The sequence below is a fragment of the Camelus bactrianus genome, chromosome 33, assembly GCF_048773025.1.
Source record: "Camelus bactrianus isolate YW-2024 breed Bactrian camel chromosome 33, ASM4877302v1, whole genome shotgun sequence".
In the NCBI taxonomy this organism is placed as follows: domain Eukaryota; kingdom Metazoa; phylum Chordata; class Mammalia; order Artiodactyla; family Camelidae; genus Camelus; species Camelus bactrianus.
This window is the reverse complement of record NC_133571.1, coordinates 3,357,529-3,377,860: the sequence shown is the minus strand read 5'-3', so window position 1 is coordinate 3,377,860 and position 20,332 is coordinate 3,357,529. Positions and strand designations below refer to the sequence as shown.

The 20,332-nt window shown below is 59.3% G+C and overlaps 1 protein-coding gene across 1 annotated transcript; it reads left to right on the top strand.

Annotated features, from left to right (window-relative positions):
• The first annotated feature begins 597 nt into the window (after nt 1–597).
• LOC141575842 (tensin-3-like) lies at nt 598–12,915 on the top strand. The gene is made up of 8 exons (XM_074356896.1): nt 598–1,540; nt 4,431–4,526; nt 4,825–4,902; nt 5,621–5,698; nt 9,233–9,401; nt 10,828–10,896; nt 10,984–11,010; nt 12,215–12,915. Exons 1-8 carry the CDS (start codon nt 1,417–1,419, stop codon nt 12,291–12,293), a joined length of 720 nt encoding a protein of 239 aa, XP_074212997.1. The 5' UTR covers nt 598–1,416; the 3' UTR covers nt 12,294–12,915.
• Nucleotides 12,916–20,332: the final 7,417 nt, after the last annotated feature.

The window sequence follows — 20,332 nt, the reverse complement described above, 5'->3', positions numbered from 1 at the left end:
AGCCGGGAGCCGCCTGGAGCAGCCCCAGCTGGCCATCTCTGCCCCCCACGAGTCTGGGCTGCTTGTCTCCACCCCCGTGGGGTGGAGTCACGACTTAGAAAGGCAGAGCTAGTGAGGTTGTCACAGTGGAAAAAAATACGACTTCTGTGAGTGAGATTCCCTTACTTAAAGAATAACAGTCATACACGTTCAGCCCCAGATCTGGAAAACAGCCTGTGACCCAGACCCTGCTCCGTCCGGTCCCCAGTGCAGGTGGGAGAGGCTGCCGGTCCCTCCGCCGTGTCAGGGTCACCCCAGGCCCGGTCCCTCTGCCCCTCCCCACATGCTGTGTGCAAGCCCCCACCTGGGGGCCCCGTCCCGCCCGCGGGGCTGGGGGCAGCCCCACGGAGAAGTGCAGAAGGAACCCCGTGTCTCGCCAGGCCAGGAGGTTGGGGCTGGAGTCGGTGCGTACGGGGCTGGGACAGGGCGTTTCCCAAGATGAGACAGGCTTCCTGCTCTCCCGGGTTTGTGTCCCGGGCCCTGACCCACTGCAGACAGGGCTGCAGGCTCCACAGAAAGGTGGTGTTACAGCTGCCGTTCTGCACTGCATTACGCTTCAGATTGCTAGTTGTCTTTCTATAAAAGGTGCAGGTCTGTGAAGGAAGCTCTGGGCTCTGCTCCTCTCTGGGCACCATCAGGGTTGCCTGAGGTTACCACCGCCCTGACCCATCGCTCTTTCTTCCTGTGTCATCAGTGGAAGGCCTGCGAGAGCCAGGCTTCAACCCAGAGGCAAGGCAGGGAGGGATGTTCTTGTTAAGTGACAGTCAGCGCTCACCTGGGGCGGGTGGAGAGCGCGGGGCCAGGCTCAGCCCTTGGCCCTGACCAACAGGTGACCGCCACATCGAAAAGGGGCTCACAGCCCCACCTAGGTGGGAACCGCTGACCAGAGCAGCCACATCTTCCCCAACCACCGGATGGAGGGCCACCCGTGGCCACATCTTTGCCGTTCCCTGGGGCAGAGAGGGAAATTTGTAGTAAACATGCAGTGACTTTGGGGTCACATGCGCAGACTTGGAAAGTGCGATCAGAAACTTCTTTCCTTCTGTTGAAAGTTGACAGTGTCCTTTCTAATATCGCAAGAAATGCCAGGCCGGGAGACGGCCCAGGTGGCCTCCCTTGGTGCTGGGCGCCACTGCTTGTGGGGACATGCGGTCTGGGCGTGTGTGCCTGTTTCCTGGTGGGGGTGTCACGGGGGCTTTGCAGGTGCTGTGGGGTTGACGGGGGTCATATGTGTACTATGTGTGTGTACATGAAAGCCGCACCTCTGTCTGGTGACCCTGCAGACCCCGGCCATCACCGGGTGTGGCCGTCGGAGAGGCAGGCCATGGTCCCCGCTGCGCACACACTCACACCTCTTTCCCTCCTGCAGCCATCGCCATGCTGAAGGACAAGGAGCCCAGGGCCTTCATCATCAGGGACAGCCACTCCTTCCGGGGCGCCTACGGGCTGGCCATGAAGGTGGCCATGCCCCCGCCCTCCGTCCTGCAGCTGAACAAGAAAGGTGGGTCCCGGACGGCTCTGCTCAGCCCCACCTGCTGCTTAACCTTCCCGCCCATGCGGCCCTGGGGACAGGAACAGCCCTCACGGGTCTTCTCAGCATTTCCTGTCTCGGCTCTGTTTTAGGAAGTGCTGCCCAGCTCAAGAACGGAGGTTAATTGTCAGCTTTATTTTTCTGATTGCTCTGAGCAGGTGACCCAGCCCATGGGTCAGATGCCGGACACGGTGCCCACTCTCAGCCTGTCTGCCTCAGTCCCTCTGACTTCCGAGCATAAACGTCTAATAAGTTCCCCTGTCTTCTCCCTGGCTCTCTGTCCAGTGCACACAAGCACACGTGTCCTCCCCTCTTACACCAGAGGCGGCTCACCACATGCCTGGCCTTCGTTCCTCCTCCCAGCCGAGCGTTCTGGTGGATTGAACGCGAGCCGGTGCGGGCCTGGTGTCACCAGGTCACCCCTCGGGGGAGAGGACGGAGCCTTCCGCCCTCCGGGCCAGGGCTTCGGCCGGTGCCGAGGGCCAGCGGGTACCATGTGGTTCACTCGGGCCTCTTGCTCTGTAACGGGCGCTCCGTGGCTTGACATTGTCAGGCCCAGGGAAGTGCGTGGTGCCTGCGCACAAGGCGAGCGTTGTCCTGCACCTGGTGGGTGTGCAGTGGACCCAGGCCGCGGGACTGTGGGGAGCCCGCCATGCCCTTCCCTCCCCGGGCATCGTAACCCAGCACCACTGTTCCTTCGGGGCCCCAGGTCCCCCGGCTCCACCCCGCGAGGCCCGTCCAGCTGGCCCCGTGTCCTGTTGGTGGCCCCCCGGGAGCCTGCAAGCCACCAGCTCCCGGGAACAGCAGACACGCTGTGCTCGGCCTGGCCTCTTCCCAAGAACCCTGGTTCTCTGCCGGGAGCAGTGCCTAGAAACCGAGCTCCAATCACCAGGTTGCCCTTCGCTTCTGACTCTTGGCTTCCCTCCAGACCAGAGCTGGGGAAGACACCATTTTTAAAAATTCCTGAACTAAAGCTGATGCCACCAGCTCGCATACAGGGTCACGAGGTCCTTCCTCGCCTTCTCCCTCGGGGACAGGCTTGGCTTCCAGCAAATCAGTTTACGTCCTCCCTTCTCTGACCCCTAACACTTACTCTTATTTTTCTTTTTCTGTCACCCTCCTCTTTGCCTTTTTTTTTTCTTATCGTTATGCTGCAAACGCTAAAGAATGGGAGTTTTTTTTTTTTTATGGGAGTTTTTTTTTACCTCTCTTTCCCCCTAAACGGAGATTGTGGATGTCAGCACGTCACATGGCTCTTCCGGGGGGCACCAGGGCTCGCCTGGGGGCAGCGAGCATCAGAATAAGCAGGTTCTGAAGCCCCGGTGTTTAAAAAAGGTGCCGCTGCCCGCTTCCCTCAGACTCATGCCCAGCACCCAGTCCTTGGGTGAACTCTTTGCTTAAAGCTTCCTGGTGGAAAAGCGCCTGGAGTGAGTTACCCCCTGCGGAATGTGAGACTCGGTGGCCCAGGGGTTATCAGGACGCAGGTGGTGGATGTGTGCACAGCAGCGGGGAGGGGCTGGGAAGGGGTGAGCCCGGGGCCGTGGTTGGAAGTGAGGGAGGGAGATGCTGTGTGCACACCAGCCAGGAGAGGGGAGCCTGGGACGGGAAGGAAGGAAGGAAGGAGGGACCACCACACACTCACTCCTGAGTGGAAACCAGGGCTTCTGGAGCTCAGGAAGACTTGACTGCGTCGGCTTGACTGGGGGATGCAGGCGCTGGGCTGCAGGGAAACCCGTGGCTGACAGTTACAGCAGGAGTCTGGAGGCAGGAGTCAGAGCCCCGCAGCTGCCCAGCTCCTCTGTCTCCGCTGAGGCTTTTAAAGCGAGGCCACCTTTACCCCTCCTGTGTGCATCGCCTTTCAGGGAACACAGACGGTGGTGTGTAACTGTCCCCTCCAGGTGTGCAACCCGCCCATCTCTCAGGCTGACCTGCCTCAGCCTTGAGGCAGAGGCCACAAATAGGGGCTCTTGCAGGGGCAGACATCGGGGCTCACCGGCTTCGCCCGGTCCCTGGATGTGGCATTTGGATTTCAGAGCCCAGGGACAGATCTGAGAGGAGAGCTGGCCAAACCCGGAAAGAGGCCCACGGGTCCCCACGCCCCACTGGTTTCCCGGGGAGTGGGCAGCCATGGCCGCACGGCTGGGTTCCCGCAGTCACTTCATGCCCTGGAACCCTTCCTGCCGGCTACCTGTCCCGCGTAGTGCCGGCACTCAGATGGCTGATACCGTCTCTGTGTGTAACATGCGTCACGGGAGCCAGCTGGTCCTGCGTCAGAAGCATGAGTGGTCATGCAGGCTCGTCCCCACGGAGGACCAGGAGCGCCGTGCTGGTCAGCGCAGGGCGGCGGCTCCTGTCCCTTCTGCTCATCTGTGCTTTCCCTCCCTGGACCACCTGCCGTTCCCTGGCGTTTCATGCTGTGCTTTCTCTCCGGGCTCGTGGGCCGGGTGAACGCAGGTGTGCGGGGGCCCGCCCTCCGGGGGCTCCTGCAGCTGGCTCGGGGCTCAGTTACCCAGGAGACTGGCACCACCCGGCTCTTTCCCGCAATGAGTTCTGGGGCATCATGCAGGGTCTGGGTCTCCCTGGCCTCCCGCTCAGGAGGGGAAGGAGCTGGAGTCCACATCACTGGCTCTTAGCTGCTTGTCTGGGTCCCTGGGGACGGTTCTGCAGGATGTTGCAAACGGTCCCCCGGGGACTCCCCAGCTCCAGGCATGGTCACTGGAGGCGTTCTGGCCGCCCATCCAGGCCATGACCCCCCCCAGCTCAGCTGCCTCCCGCGGGGCCGAGCTCTCCTTCCCATGTCCCCACCTTCCCAGGCGCTCGGTCTGTAAAACTTCTCTTCCTTTTGAATCTCTTGCCCCAGCTGGAGACTTGGCCAACGAACTGGTCCGGCATTTCTTGATCGAGTGCACCCCGAAGGAAGTGCGGTTGAAAGGATGCCCCAACGAGCCGTATTTCGGTGAGTGGCCGAGAGCCCGTGGTCGGCGTCCTGAACCCACAAGCCCGTTCATAGTGGGAGCTGCCTCGGATCCCGCAGGCGGTGTGGCCAGTCCTTTACAGATGGGCGGGGGGTGTCTCTGCCAAGAACCAGCCGCAGTCCCCTTCCCCCGACCCTTCCCCACCTGCCACGCTCCTCAGTTATTGAGGCTTTGCCCAGAGCCCCCCAGTAACAGAGCGTGCGCGCTGCTGAAGATAGAAGGGCCCCCTTTCAGAAGGTGCAGTGTGCTAATGCCTCTTTTGTCTTCGCCCGTCCGCAGGGAGCCTGACGGACTTGGTGTGCCAGCATTCCATCACGCCCCTGGCTCTGCCCTGCAAACTGCTCATTCCAGACAGAGGTACGCTGCCGGCTGCCCCAGGTCCGCTCTGGTTGGCTGGGTGGGCTCGCCCGCCCGCACAGATGCAGTGAGAACTATCAGACCGGAAGTTCCTTCTGCTCCCACGCTGGGGGTCCGCCCTGAGTAGCCCACCCCAGTCACGTAAGAGGTGGTCCCTCTGCACACACAGCCCTCGGTCGTATCTTCACATCGTGGGCTTTGGGAACAGTTTCAGTGGAGCAGAGACCCGTGGCTCAAAATTACAACATGCCTGGACTCAGGGACCTTCAGGGCCATTTACGTGTGAGTTTTATAATTCTGCACGATCACCAGCTGTTGATATTGTTGGCCAGAGGTGTGGGAAGGGCTCGGCTCTTTCCCTTGGTGTCTGTCTGAAAACACCCACAACACAGATTTAACACAAAGTGGCGTCCACTTCCCCGGACAGCCTCGAGGTCACAAATTGCATCATGGTCCAGAAAGATGATTCGTTTAAAATACAGGCAAAGCTGACTTGCTTTCTAAGATGCAGTTGTTCGTCTCCATTCACCCAGAGACGAGGAGGGTGTTTCACTGGGCTGCACCTGCCCCGGACATGGTGACAGTTTCTCCAGGCTGGGCTGTTTTCGCCTGGGGAGACCCCTCTCTCCGCGAGCTCAGTCACGGGCTTCCCCGCTGTCACGAGGGTTCTTGCCGGCGAGCCGGACCCATGTCTGTGTTTTCTTGCTCCTCCCGGCAGATCCGTTGGAGGAAATAACAGAAAGCTCTCCCCAGACCATGGCCAACTCCGCGACGGAGCTGCTGAAGCAGGGGGCAGGTGGGTCCCTGCTGCGTCCCCCAAACCTCCCGGTCCTGGGCACTGCCGGGCTCCTTTCCTCCCCGTGCATCCCGGGAGGTTTCCGTTGGGAAGCTGCACTGGGGCTGGGGGGCCCAGGGGTTGGGGCGGCAGGTCCAGGACTCCGCAGGCTGATCAGGACCAAATTCCGTGGAATCAAGGTCGAGTCCTGGGTTTTGTTCGGGGGGGTGTGGTGAGGCAGGGCGTGATGACCTGCCCCTCCAGCTGCAGGCGTGCAGATGTGCACGTGACCAGTGAGTCCACAGAGGGACTCACGCTGCCCCCAGCCCAGGCTGACCCCAGGCGGCGACTCCCCAGAGCACTGTGTTCTTAGTAACAGGCTTTATTTTTCAGCACAGGTTTAGGTTCACAGCAAACCTGGCAGGAAGGTACAGGGATTTCCCATGTGGCCCTGCCCCCACACGTGCACAGCCTTCATCCCAGTCCCTGAGCCTGCAGGGGCCCGTCATCGTCACCAGCGCCCACAGTTTACACGAGGGCTCCCTCTCGGCTGTGTAAGGACACGTGTCCAGCATTGCTGTCCCACAGAGCAGTGCCTCCGCGCTCCACCCACTCGCCCCCCTCCCTCACCCTGGCCACCCCTGGTCTTTGATGGCCCCGTGGTTTTGCCCTTTCCAGAGTGCCGCATAGTTGGAATCATACAGCACGTAGCTCTTTAGACTGGCTTTCTTCCCTGGGTCATATGCATTCAGGACCCCTCCATGTCCCTTCACGGCTCTGTGGCGTGGTTCTTTTTATCACCAAATGATATCCCATCGTCGGGACGGACCACAGTGTATTTGTCCATTCGCCCGCTGAAGGACATCTTGGTTGTGTCCACATTTTGGCAGTTGCAAATAAAGCTGCTGTAAACAGCCACATTCAGGTTACGACGTGGACATAATTTTCATCTCCTTTGGGTAAAGACTGGGGAGCCCAAATGCTGGATCGTAGGGTAGGAGTGTGTTCATTCTGTAAGGAGGCACCAAACCGTCTTCCAAAGTGGCCACACCGTTTGCATCCCCACCGGCAGTGCTGAGTGTCCTGTGGCCCCACGTCCTCCCCAGCGTGTGGTGGCGTCTGTGTGCTGGGTCGTGGTCCCTCTTGTTGTTTTGATGGCATCTCGTTGTTTTAATTTCGCATTTCCCTGGCAACATTTGACATGAAGTGTCTTCTCAGGTGCTCATTTGCCATCTGTGTGTGTGTCTTCTTCGCTGAGATGGCTCCGAAGGCTGTTTGTCCATTTTTAAATAAGGTTGTTGTTTTCCTATTGTTGAGTTCCGAGGGCTCTTCGTATGTGCTGAATACAGTTCTCTGTGCGATTTGTCTTTTGCAAATACTTTCTCCCAGGCGATGGCTGGTCTTCCCGTTCTCTTGACAGTGTCTCTCTTGGGGCAAAAAACGTTTTGTGGGAATGAAATCCATTTTTCAGTACTTCCCTCCATGGATCGTGGCTTTTGTACTGTTTCTAAAAATCATCACCAAACCAAAGTCATCGAAATTTTCTCCTTTGTTGTCTTATAAGAGTTATAGTTTTGGGTTTTACACTTAGGTCTACGTTCTATTTTGAGTTAATTTCTGTGAAGGGTGGAAGGTCTGGGTCCAGATTCATGGTTTTGGACGTGGATGTCCGGTTGTTTGAGCCACATTTGCTGAAGAGACTGTCTTTGCTCCTCTGTCAGAGATTGGTTGGCAGTGCTTATGTAGGTCTGTTTCCGGGCTGACCGTCCTGCTCCATTGATCTGTCTGTCTGTTATTTCACGAACACCACACTGTCTTGATTGCTGTAGCTTTTGAGTAAATCCTGAAGGCGGGTAGTGTCAGTCCTCCAACCAAGGTCTTCCCCTTCAGTCCCGTGCTGGCTGCCCTGGGTCTCCTGTCTCTCCGTAGATACTTCAGAACCAGTCTGTTGACGCCCACAGAGTATTGGAATTTCAGTGACTCCACAGATCAGCTTGGGGAGAAACGACACTTTGACTCTGTTGAGTCTCCCTGTCCATGAACATGGGACATCTCTCCATTTATTTAGTTCTTTGATTCCATTAGTGGGACTTTAGCCATTTTCCTCATATAGGTCTTGTACCTATTTTAGCAGATTTACACCTACCTATTTCATTTTGAGCGAGGTGCTAATATACACGGCATTGTGGACTTTTTTTTAATTGAAGTATGCTCAGTTGCAGTGTGTCAATTTCCAGTGCACGGCATCACGTTTCAGTCATACACGTACATAAGTATATTTGTTGTCATGTTTTTGTGCATGATAGGTGTTTATAATTCCACATTCCACTGTCTTCTGCTGGTGTCCAGGAAAGGGACTGACTTGTGTGTGGTCACCTTGTACCATGTTGTGTGTGGTCACCTGCAGCCTTGTGCAGTAGCTCACTCTTCTCAGGCCAGGTCACTCCTGCAGCATTGGGTGCCCAGCTAGTGACCCCAGCTTGAGAGGGTTGTGGATGAGCCAGAGACCACAGGGCTGTTGCGGGTCTGCGGCTCTGAGGGACGGACACGGCTGGAGAGGACTAGGGGCCCCATGACCTGAGATCCCCGGTTGGAGGCCTTTCCCACAAGGTGGACATTGACTCTCAGAAGTGCTGGTGAGGGAATCCCTGTGTCTGTGGGAGGCTGGACTAGGCTGCCCCCGTTCTCCACCTTTCTCTGCCTGTGGAGTTCTTCGTAGCTATGACTCCGGAAACAAAGGAATATGCAGGAAACAGGCATTTTCTTGTTGCTTCCTCTGCCCAATGTGCATCATTCTTCTGTGCCGGTTTTCTCAGCAACGCTGCTCAAGTAAAACCTCTCTGTTTTCAAAGGAGACTTTTAGTGCTGGACTCTCTGTAGACCATCCTTAAAGGATACGCTCTCCGTGGCCAGAACAAAGGTGACAGGAGTTTGCCCAAAATAGCGAACACGCTAGAACCGAGACCCCGAAAGGCAGCAGGGGTCGGTGTCAGTCCCAGTTCCGATCCAGGCCTGCCGCCCCCGCAGGACCCTTGGCCTGCAGACGTCAACATTATCGTGATAATCTCTCCCCAAGTCAGTAGCCACAAAGGCCAGATGAGCAGGTGCCGAAAAGTCCCTCGGGGACCAAAACATGGTCACATGAACCGCCGTGCCCCTGCCGCTCTGCTTTTGTGTAAAAAGGCTTCTCCTGGCCCAAGAGGAATGGCCATCCTCTCTGCAGGGCCCAGTTGAAAGGGCCAGTCCTGGGTGACAGCCCGTGGCAGCTTGGAAGCTGCGTCCCCACGGCAGAGGCCATGAGCTCACCGCCTGCACCTTGTTGCCGGGGGTCATCCCCACCCAGGTGCCAGGGCAAATTACGCAGCAGGTGGACAGTCGTCCGGGTCTCCTTGGCCCCAGACAGGGTGACTCTCACACTGGCCTTGGGGCAGGTGTGTCTCTGGGTCGCCACTGTCCACGCTGGTGGAATTAGGAGCAAAGGGCGTTGGCCTCGGCCGCACCTCACCCGGGCCGCGGGGATGTGCGGTTCACATGCCTCCCCTCCGTGTCTTCCAGCCTGCAACGTGTGGTACCTGAACTCCGTGGAGGTGGAGTCCCTCACCGGACACCAGGCCATTCAGAAGGCCCTGAGCATCACCCTGGTCCAGGAGCCGCCCCCCTTGTGCACGGTCGTGCACTTCAAGGTGTCGGCCCAGGGCATCATGCTGACGGACAACCAGAGGAAGTGCGTGTGCAGGGCGGCAGGGGCGGGCGTGGAAGGTGTCATTTTTGCAAATGCAAACATCTTTCAAGTCGTTTCTGAGAAAGGCTCAGACTGTGATAGGAGCCACTCCCCTGCCCTTCAGTGTCACTGCTCCTGGCTGGAGGTCATCCCGTCCAGGCGAGCCTGTGATCTTTACGTCCACGTAACATCAGTGATTATGTAATAACATAGTAACACAAGGATGCTTGATGCTAACAGAAAGCATTCATTTCCTAGACGTGAGAGCGCGTCAGTACCGTCTGAACGCCCAGACGGCAGGCACCACCTCCGCCCCCGGGGCTTCCCTCTGAGCAGGGCTTCCGGTGGGACACCAGGGAGGGACACCGGGGAGCCTGGCCCGAGTGTGGGGGCGCGGACAGAATGGCGGCAGACGCGTTCCTCCCCTGGGCGGGGCCTCGGACCAGGGTCAGAGGCATTTCAGAGGAAGTTGCTCTTTGTTATGCAGATGGCCTTGCTGACCAGGGGGCCATGCCATCAGCCCTAAAGGTGGTGGCAGGAGCTTCATGGGGCAGTGGTGGGTTGGGGGGGGCCGGCAAGGAGCACGGCTTCTTTCTTCAGAGCATCTCTGTTGCTCCCAGCTGCGTGCTCTTCCTGTGTCTCCGGCTTCCCTGTGTCCTGATAAATCTGCGGGGGCAGGCTGCGTCCACTGCACTCAGAGTCCTTCCTGTGGCTAGAGACGGGACTGAACTCACTGGCTGATATGGGCAGAGGGCCTGGGTCCCCGGTGACAGCCAGCCTCGGGGTCCCCAGATGCCTGGGCTCCGCCTGTGCCCTCCCTGACGCTGGCCCCTCCTCTCTTGCCTTCTCCTATGAGAGCACAGCCGCCAGCCTCTGGGGACACCACCATGCTGGACTGTGTCATGGAGCCTCATGACCCCAGGCCCATAGGAGCAGGGCAGGCTGTCAGGGAAATGGGGACCTGGGACCATGGACAGAGGGGTCCCCTGGGGAAACGGGGAGCCAGGACTGAGGACAGAGAGAGGGGTCCCCTGGGGGCTCCCCCGCAGCTGTGCGGGGCCCCTGTTAGCAGCACGTCCCTGGGATTTCCTGAGCACAGCCCTCGACAGTTTGGCCCCTGTCCTGGGGCTGTGGCTGGCTCTTCACATGCTGTTTCACAGGCCAGCATCCAGATTGGAGACCGGGGTGTTCCCCAGGGGTGAGGGCAGGCAGTCGGGCGTCACTCCCTGTGACCTGTCCCCCACATGCTCTGCAAAGAGCCCCTCACCCAGGCCCTGCCCACTTTCCTAGAGCACCAGCTTCAGGTCTGCTCACTTCCAGTGGGTGAAAACGCAGAATACGCTTCTGCCCCGAATCTCCTCTTGGGGGCCCCAGTGCCTCACTGTCCCCGGGACACCCAGTGACGGGCTCGCCCGCCTGTCCCCCACAGGCTCTTCTTCCAAAGGCACTACCCCGTGAGCAGCGTGATCTTCTGCGTGCTGGACCCCCAGGACAGGAAGTAAGGAGTGTGTGTGTGCCAGCCCCGTGCCGCACCCGCCGGGTCAGGGGCCTGAACCTCACTCTCCCTTGCTCTCTGACTTGCCAGGTGGATCACAGATGGCCCCTCCTCAAGGTATGTCGCCAGCGGTCTCCACAGCCTCTTAGTGGATGGTTGCCTCTGAAGCTGAATTCTTTCCCAGATGCCCAAAGAGGAAATGACCCCATAACGCCAACGGGTTGGGGTCTGGCTTTAAACAGAAATGAAAGTGTTTGTAGACAGAAAGTGTCCACAAAGGGTTACCTTTTCTGCTTGCTCTTTGAGCAGTATGTACGTCCAGCCCATAAGATACAGTACAGAGAGCATGGGGCGGTTGGCACAGCATTTCCAGCCTGGCCGCGGGGCCTTGGACCCTCCAGAGCCGTCTGCATCATTCCCCCAAACATGACTGCCACGGCGTCCAACCTCGGGGGTCCCCTTCCAGGATTCCGATTTCACACTCCTCATTTGTCTGGGCATCTGATAAAGTGCCGGGCAGGTGGGGCGTGACCCCTCAGCTCTGGCCAACAGGGTGGACGGCACTCCCCGCTGCGTGGACGGGGCCGCCCCAAGGGGGCCACTTGGCACCATCGGCCAGTCCCTCCCTTGGCATGGAAGCCACTCGGCTTATACAAAAAGATTCCCCATTTCCCTGAGAAGGAGGAGAAGGACTTTTGCCAAGGATTTGGATTCAGATAATGGTAGTTACTGTGTTAAGTCAGGGCTTGAGAAACCCTGTTCAGATAAAGGCTTCAATTCTAAGGAAAATAGTTCGACCGTGCCGTTCTCTCAGTGTCCTCTCCTGTGTGTAGCCTGTAACTCAGGAGCACGCGGCCTGAGAAGGGGGCCCTGCTGTGTTTTCACCCCCCATCCGCTGGCCCGGGTGTGGGAGGAGTGTGGGCATTGGGCAGAGCCCACCGGCATCCACACCATCTCAGGACCAGAGCTGGGATGTTGTCACTCACGAGGTCTGTGAGGAGAGACCAGGTGGCCCCTTAGGAAGAGCCAGGTCCTCCCCTCCAAGACTCAGGTGAGGCGCTCAGGAGCCGTGCAGCGTCTGGAGGGCTCTGGCCAGGCCTGGGGTAGCCGCTGCAGTGCAAGTCCAAACCCTGTCCCTCGGGCTCCTCCCCTGTGACACCTGGGCTCAGCCCCACCCCCACAGGGTCTGGGAGGTGGAGGGAGGCGGGGCAGGTGGCTGGCGGGCTGGCGCCTGGGATGATGCAGTGGCCGGGAGGGGGAGCAGAGGCTGGCACCCGATGGGACGAGGCCCGCTGCTCGCTGACCCGCGTTCCTTTTGCAGGGTCTTCGGTTTCATGGCCTGGAAGCAGGGCAGCACCACGGACAACGTGTGCCACCTGTTCGCGGAGCATGACCCTTAGCAGCCCGCCAGCACCATCGTCAACTTCGTGTCCAAGATCATGATCGGCTCCCCGAGGAAGATCTGAGCCTCGCACCGGAAGACCCCAGAGGGGCCGGCTGTGCCCCCGACCTCCCCAGCCCAGGAGGGAAGGGGCCCCTCCAACTTACACACCAGAACGAGCCACCCCACGGCCCAGTGGCCTTCCCGGAAAGACACGTTTCTGCCACCCAGGGCCCCAGCGGAGGAAGACGGGCGCCGGATGGGCTCCCAAAATTGCGTTCTTACATCTACGAGGGGAGGGGAGCCCAGCCCACTTGGCAGTGGCCCGAGTGGCCGCTGTGCCTCGGGGTAGCCGTCTCAGGGGGCTTCTGTCCAGCGGACACCCTGATGCCTCTGTCCTCTGGCGATCACCACGGAGAGGCTGATTGGTGGGCCTGAAAAGGGGTGCATGCCTAATGGAGGTTCGTGCAGGTCAGGCCCTCCGGATCACTGGGGCGTGAACAAGGGGTCGGCGTGATGGGCGGCGAGGCCAGGAGGTCCCTGGGTCCCCGTGGAGGGACTGCCTCTGCCTCCGCTCGCCCAGCTCTGAATGGCACGCTGGGCCATGAGGGGAACACCGTTTCCATAAAAGTTACGTTTTACTTCTGCCAAATTATTTATGGGAACAGTTTGCCAGTTCTGTGCAGTACTGGGGTCCAGTTACTGCCGCCTCCCCAGCTGGGTTCTCGGCGGAGCGTCTGCCCCGGGGCGGGTCACCGAGATTTGGAGGCTGTGGGTCCCCACTGGCGATGCTGTGGGCCGTGGCTGCTGCCCGCAGCCTTTCCGAATTCCTGACCACCCGTGCGTCCTTTCTGGGGAGGACGGTTCCAAGGGGTGGGACGCGCTTAGTTGTAGCCTCAGTCCCCACGCCGCACCGTCGTCTTGGGGTGGAGACTGCCCTGAGGACACTGCCCCGGGGACCTCTCGGTTGTCTTGTCCATGCCTGTTGGCTCCTGCCCGGGTCCTGCGTTCCGGCAGGAGGATGAGACCGGACGAGTCTCGGTCCTTCCAGGGAGCTCTGACTCAGCTCTGCTGCGTGTCCGCGGCCCGGATCAGGTGCGCTGTCTGCGCGGATGTGTGCACTGCAGTGCCGTGGTCCGTCCGCCCGTCGGGTGGTGGTCCAAGGTCCCGCGGATGCCACGGAGCGAGAGACGGAGCTGGGCACCACCGTCTCCTTCCCCGTCACCTGGGCGCTCGCCCCCAGGCTCTCCCTCAAACAAGGGCCTCCCGGGCGCCTCCGCATCCCCAGTCAAGCACCAGCCCTCAGGTCACCAGGAATCACCGCAGCCAGCGGTCACCGCACAGGGCTTTGGAAATGTGCTTTGTGGACTGTTTCAAAGTGGGCAGAGACAGACTCGGCCGCGGCAGAGGTGGGATGGGCCGAACCGCAGTGGGCATCGAGCGTGTGCGCCTGCACGCGTGGGTGTGCGTGCCTGTGTGACTGTGTGCGCGCGAGTGTGTGAGAGCAGGCACTGAGTCCACTGTGTAGCTCCTATTAATGCACCAAATGCAAGTGCCTCATTTCTGTGCCAAATGTTTGCCTTGGTCTTCGTGGACCACCTTCCCTGCCACGTGGCTGCGTGGCCGGTAAGAAGATTGTACCGGCATCTTCAGAGGCCCGACGCCTTGGTCCTCAGCAGTGGCCTGTCTGGCATTTCCGTTTTCCATTCTCAGCAGGAATTCAGCCCAGGGGGCAGCAGTGTGCGCTGCCCCCAAGACCTGCCCCCCTCCCGAGATGCTCGAGCCCAAAGTCTGACCTAAGGGCCCCAGGCAGGTGCCTCGTCCTTCTGACGAAGCAGGAGCGGGGAGGATTGAGAAGCACGAACCCCGAGTCAGAGAGAGCTGGGCCTCCCTGGCCGAGCTTGTCCAGAGCATGCAAGCCACAGCATTTGCTTTATAGACTGACCAGCCGCTGAGACGCGTGCTCTCAGCACCCAAGGGTGTCGGAACGCTTCCCGCCAGCAAACGGCTCCCTCGGAGGTGACGGACCGAAGGGAGCCAATCCCTGGTTCCCGAGGAGCTGGTACGACAGTGTTACATATGCAGCCGCGAACTCTGCGCTCAGGCCTCGGGGAGCCCCACCCCGGGGCCCACGGGGAGGGAACGGCCCCCAGCATCCAGCCTCCAGGTGCCGGCGGGCACAGGGGCACTGTCCCGGGGCGCGCACAAGGCCCGCGCCCCGCAAGTGTCATAGCCAGGGTCCCTTAACCCACCCATTGACCTGTGCTGTGTCCCTCCAATGTTAACCTGTAATCTCCTTGAGTCACACCGCACCTGAGGGCCCCCCAACCGCGCATCCTCTGTGTCTGACCTCACCGCGCCCCCTTATCTGCCCTGCCAAGTAGTGGGTGTTTCTACTTCCGCCTTGTAAAGAGTATACCCAGTATGTAAATGAACGTTCCACGATAACCCTCTGTATAGCGCTCTGCTCTGCTCTTTAAATATCGCTTCTATTCAGAGTGTGATAAAGTTATAAACTTGGTAAGCCTCGGGGAGGCAGGTGCTTGTTTGTGGTGTCGGATGGAAGCTTCCGGAAGGGTGTCTTGGGGTGTGGACGTGTGTGTGCACGCCTGGGTGTGCCTGCGTGTGTGTTTATTTGGGAGTTTTATTTGGGACTGTTTATGGGTCAGTAAATTCAGTTATACATTCGTGTGTGTTTTGCCTCCAGGATTATAGTCTGAGATTTCTGCCCAGCGACTTCAGAAAATTGTATTTGTAGGTTTTAAGTAGTGAATGATAGTAACTGGTTTTGATCATGGGTTCTGCTATGTTTTAGGGTTTTTTTTTTTCTTTTCTTTTCTTTTCTTTTCTTTTTTTTTTTTTTTTTTTTGCTGCTACATTTTTCATGTTGGTATAAAGCTCGCTGTTCCAATGGCTGTGGGAGAAAGGTCCCTGCTTAGACCAGTGTCTGATGGGACTTCCCAGATGTCTGCTGAGTTTGTTGGTGACCCAGAATAGGAAAAGCCTGGTGGGTTCACCTAATCTTTCAACGGATGCTGGTGACAGTCTCAGCCAGCTCTCCTGGGTTAGCAAGGTTCACCCCACAGCGAGGCGGGGGCCCACTGTGCTGGCTTTCTGCCCGCTGGGGTCTGGAGCCGTCCTGAGCTTGACCTGCCTCCCCTGTTTGGTGAGGACACGGGACCCTGCTGCCTGCCCTCTGTGTTCTGGAGCCTGGAGCTGCTCTGTCCCCGCAGGAGGCCAGGTGACCCCTGGGCGTGCCTGGACCTGGTCTGTGAGGGTGGGCAGTCACTGGGTGGCCCAGGCCCACCTGCCTCTCCTGGTGCAAGCTCTGCCACGGAGTGGGCGCCGTCCTCACCAGGTTCGGGCTGGGGGTGACCCTTCATATGGCTTAGAGTGGGCTGCTTCTGCTCCCACTCAGGAGAGAAACTGCCTGGCCCATGGCAGCCGTGGACAGATGGCAGCTGACCCCACCCGCAAACCTCAGGTCTCCACCCACACTGCATGACTGTGCTGGCATGGCCCTCTGGGCGCAGGCTCCGAGGACACTGTACTGGGGAGGGTGCCCTGCAGTGGTCCCCATGTCAATGCCAAGCATGGAAGGGAGGGCAGGTGGGGAAGGGGGGCTGAGTCTTGTCCACAGGAGGGTTCCACTGGGTCCTGGACCCTGGACCAGTGTCACAGCAGGGCTCTGGGCCTACTGTCTTTATGGGCACACTTTCAAGGACACAGTCTGGATTTGTCACAGTGGCTCCAGGCTGCACAGAGGACCATCGGAGACCCAGTGACCATGAGGCCTTGTGGAAGGACCCCTGCCTCGTGCCAGAGTGTCATGCTCCCTGTTCATCACTGAGCCATCCACCCGTGATGCCCCCGGCCCCGCCCACTCGGGTCATGGACCCTCCCGTGATGCCCCCGGCCCCACCCACTCGGGTCTGGATCTCTCAGGGACGGCCGGTCGCTGGGGGTTAAACGTTGGTTTGGACCCTTTATCATGGTTTTTTTTGTCTGCTAGAGGTTTGTGTGTGGTCTCGTGTCCTGGGATGAGGGGCCCATGGACCTGGGGGTCACATTTCAGAGCAGGGGCAATGGAGCTGGGCTCAGAGCTGAACTGAAGTGTCCAGGTGGACCTGGGCTTCAAGGAAGGGACATTTCATGATGTATCTGAACACACTGGAGCCTCAGGGCTATTGAACAGATAACAAGAAAAATGATTCAAAAGCAAATGTCTTTAAAGTTCCCCAGGAATCAGAGGCCACGGTCCCAGCCTGGGCAGGGGCAGCAGTTCAGGTGGGGTGGACTGTCCCTTGTGGGGATTCTGCCAACTGACCTAGCCCCTGCAGCTTGTCCCCAAGGACCTAAGACACCAGGGTGGTGCTGGGGACTGCCACTCTCTCCCTACCGAGACCCTGTCTGCCTCTCAGGCAGCCCCGCAGGGGCCAGTGGGAGACACAGCCCCAAACTGTGGAAAGACCAGGGCAGCCGACCCGTGTGGGAGCACAGCCCACAGCTGCCTGGATCCTGGGGCTACACCTGCCCAGGGCAAGCCCTGCGGACACCTGACACTGGGACCCAGAGTCTTCTAACACAACAGCCAGATCCCCAGGATACAACAGAAAAGGACCTGCTGAACCAGGAGTCAGGGAGTTTACAGCCCAAATGAGAAAAGATGGGAGCTGAGGAAGCGGGTGCTGGGATTGCGTGGCCAGGGAGGGGGGCGTTTAAAGCAACCACAGAATCCATGCTTTAGTGAGCAAGTCTGAATGGAAAAGCAAAAACAGAACCCCAGCACAGTCACGAAGTCACGGAAAAACCGAAGTACGGAACTAAAATGCAGAAAACAAACTAAAAACCCACTGGGAACTCCGTAGCAGAGTGGAGATGCCGGATGAACAAATCCGTGACCTTGAGGACCGATGGATAAAATCCCTGATCTGAACAACAGAGGCTTAAAAAAAGTGAGGGGACCTGGGGACAATCATGTGAGTCACTGAGTTCCAGGAGGTGGGGAGAAGGGAGGGTTGAGGAGTATCTGAAGAAATGGCCCCAAACTCTCCAAATTCAGCCAAAGACACAAACCTGTAGATTCAAGGAGCTGAGTGAACCCCAAACAGGGGAAACCACAAAATCCATGCGAGATTCACCGGAATCAAACTTCTGACAAGTAGAGATGAAGGAAGAATCTGGGAAGTAGCCAGAAAGAAGCGATGGTTTCCGTGCACTGAGTGAAGGTGGGTTTCTCACATCAAAACACAGAGGCCAGAAGGAAATGACACATTTTTCGAGGCTGAAAGTAAAAGAAATGCCAGCTGTGAGGTCTCTGTCCAGTGAAACCGCCGTCAGGAATGAAGGGGCCATAAGGGGCCATTCTCAGGTGAAGGGAACCTGCAAGAATCGTCTTCAGCTGGCCTGCTCTTAACAATCTGCCTAAAAGACGTTCTTCAAGCAGAAATGAAACGGTGACGGGGAAACCTGGAGGGTCAGGAAGGAAGGAGGAAGGAGGGGGTACAGTGGACGCTGCTTTTCCTGGCGGGGATTACAAATAAGGCATGGCTGGCGATGGCAGCAAGAATTCCAGCTCCAGCCAGCACTCAAGCCTGGGACGTCTCAAAGTGAAGGAGGCAAAGGGACCTCAGTGGAGGTGGCACCTCCACACGTCAGCCCCAGTGCTGAAACCTGCTGACAAGGACAAATGGCATTTGTGTATGTTGTGAGATTCCACTAAATGATTGAATTAGCAATTCATCCCAGCCGGCCATTCCAGGGCCTGTGTCCTCCCGGTGGCCCTGAGAAGCCGTCCCTGTGCACTGCCCCCCAGGGAGCCATCTCCTGTGAATTGGTCCCCTCCCCCTGCACTGTGACCTCCAATGGGACAGGAAGGCTGTGGCGGAACTGATGCCCGGGTCTCCCAGGACTTGTGCGGGAGGCGGTGGGTGAGCGCTCGCGGGCAGCCCCGCCCCCTGGTGGTCAGTGTGGCTTCACCGCAGCAGGCGGAACGCCGCGGACCCTGCGGAGCGGGAAATAGAGACAGCTGCCTTCATGCTGGAGCGTGGATGCTGCAGCCCAGCTGCGTTCACCTGCAAATCTCGGCTCGCGGGTGTAGTCACCCTGTGCCTTTGACAAGCTACGCGACCAGGCCAGTCTTCTCCTTTATCAGATGGGAACACTGCTTACGTGCTGTATCTTGAGGTCCTCTGTGCTCCCAGGAGCAGGCCGTGTGCGGGGCAGACACCGTATCCTCCTGGCTCTGCGGGAGCAGCCTCTGCCCCAGGAGAGGACTGTGCCCCAGGCTCAGAGGGCTGCTGCCCCGCCCGTATTTCTACCCCCTTGGCCACCAGTGGGCTCAGTCTGCTCTGCAGGGTACCCGTGAATGTGCTGTGCACAAATGTGTATGTGTGCGTGTGTGTGTGTGTGTGCATCTGAGGCCTTGCACCCTCAAACCCCTGCTGGGTAGTGACTATGTGGGTCCCCAGCGACAGGCACCACGAAGTGTAAGGGCCTCCTGCTCCTCAGTGGCCCGCAGGCTCACCAGGGACCCCAGGGTTTCCCTGCTACTGGGCTGGGGTTTGGCGGGGTGTCAGGAAGGTTCGCAGAGCCCGCACCTCGCAACGACCAGGGGGCTGCAAGGTGAAGCCACATTAGCTTCGCCTTAGAGAAAGTGGGCAGTGCCTTTGCAGAAGCGGGTTGGAAACTGCAAACTCACATCAGCTCCTGGGGTAGGCACGCTGCTGCCCTGCCCGCGGGCCCGTTCCTGTGATGCCGTCGCCAAGTGGGAGCGAAAGATCGTGGAAGGAAGGCTTGAGGGAGGAACACAAAATGGGAACTGTGGTTGTGCCAGAGTGGATTTCCTTTTTTCTCCCTTTTTTCGTAATTTTCAGAATTGGCCATGATGCTAAGATCTTTTATATGAAGGGAAATGTCTGCTGGTAGGTGCCTCGCGGCCGGGTCTGCGCAGGGACCGGGTGGCCAGCAGGGGGAGAGCGCCATCCGGGACTCGTAAGGGGCGGAGGAGGTGGGGGGAGGGAATCTCTGCGCAGGAGGCGGGGCCGGGGGCGGGGGTGAATGCGGGGAGGGGCGGGGGTCCTCAGACAGCCAGGAGGGGTGACCGTGGGGTGGGCGGGGTCTGCACAGGAGGCGGGGCCTAGAGGCAAGGGCAAGGGGGACACAGCGGAGAGGGGCGGGGTCCCGGCGCAGGAAGTGGGGCCTGGAGAGGGAGTCTGCGTGTTGGACACGGGGGTCGGTGGGGGAAAACCGCGGGGAGGGCGGGGGTCCGCAGACCGCCCTTGGGGCCTGGGGGCGGGGGTCTGTGCGTGGGATGCGAGTCAGGCGCGGAGGAAGCCGCCCGGCCCTGCAGGGTCTGTTGGCCCGGGCCAGGGGCTCCCGCAGGGTCCCCAGGGCTGGGGAGGTGGGATGCGCTGGGGAGGGAGAGGTGCGTATCCGGGATAGAGGGGGCCCCAGGGGCTAGCCCGAACCCCGCGGGAACCCACCCGAGGCGGGGAGGGGGCAGGGTCCTCCGGGGGGCGTCCTCGGGCCGGACACGTGGCAGTGCTTTGCATGACCGCCCGGTAAGGATACCACCCCGCGCGGTCCTGAGGGGCGCGGACCCCTCCTGCCGGGCTCCTCCCCAGCGCTGGGAAGAAGAGGGACCGGGGTTTAAGAAGAGAACTGTGAGGGAGCGCCCTGAGCGCGGGGGCCGCGTGGCTGTGACGCTGTAGGGCGCTCGCTGCGCCGGGAGACTTCCTCTTTGGCGGAGGTCGTTTGTTGGGACCCACAGCTGAGCTTTCTGGGCACAGAGGCCGGATGCGGGTTGAATGTCAAACAACCAGCAGACTTCCTGGCATTTCTGAGCATCGGGATGGAGGGGAAAAAGGAGGGGAGGGGGGAGGGGGAGGGCCCACCTGCCCTTTCAGAGCATCCAGGGTCGCAGGTTCCAGATGTCCTGAGACAGTGGCCTTTTCCACGCTAAGGACGGGCCACCATGGATTTGCAAGTTTTGTATCAGGCACCACCAAGTCCCCGAAAGGTTGAAACAAGCAGCCTTCCCACGGGTCTCAGAGCTGC

Coding starts and splice junctions, on each gene's coding strand:
- LOC141575842 (XM_074356896.1), top strand. CDS start 1,417: ATGCTGAAGGACAAGGAGCCCAGGGCCTTCATCATCAGGGACAGCCAC. Junction 1,541..4,430: donor CCTGCAGCTGAACAAGAAAG/GTGGGTCCCGGA, acceptor CTCTTGCCCCAG/CTGGAGACTTGGCCAACGAA. Junction 11,011..12,214: donor ACAGATGGCCCCTCCTCAAG/GTATGTCGCCAG, acceptor TTCCTTTTGCAG/GGTCTTCGGTTTCATGGCCT.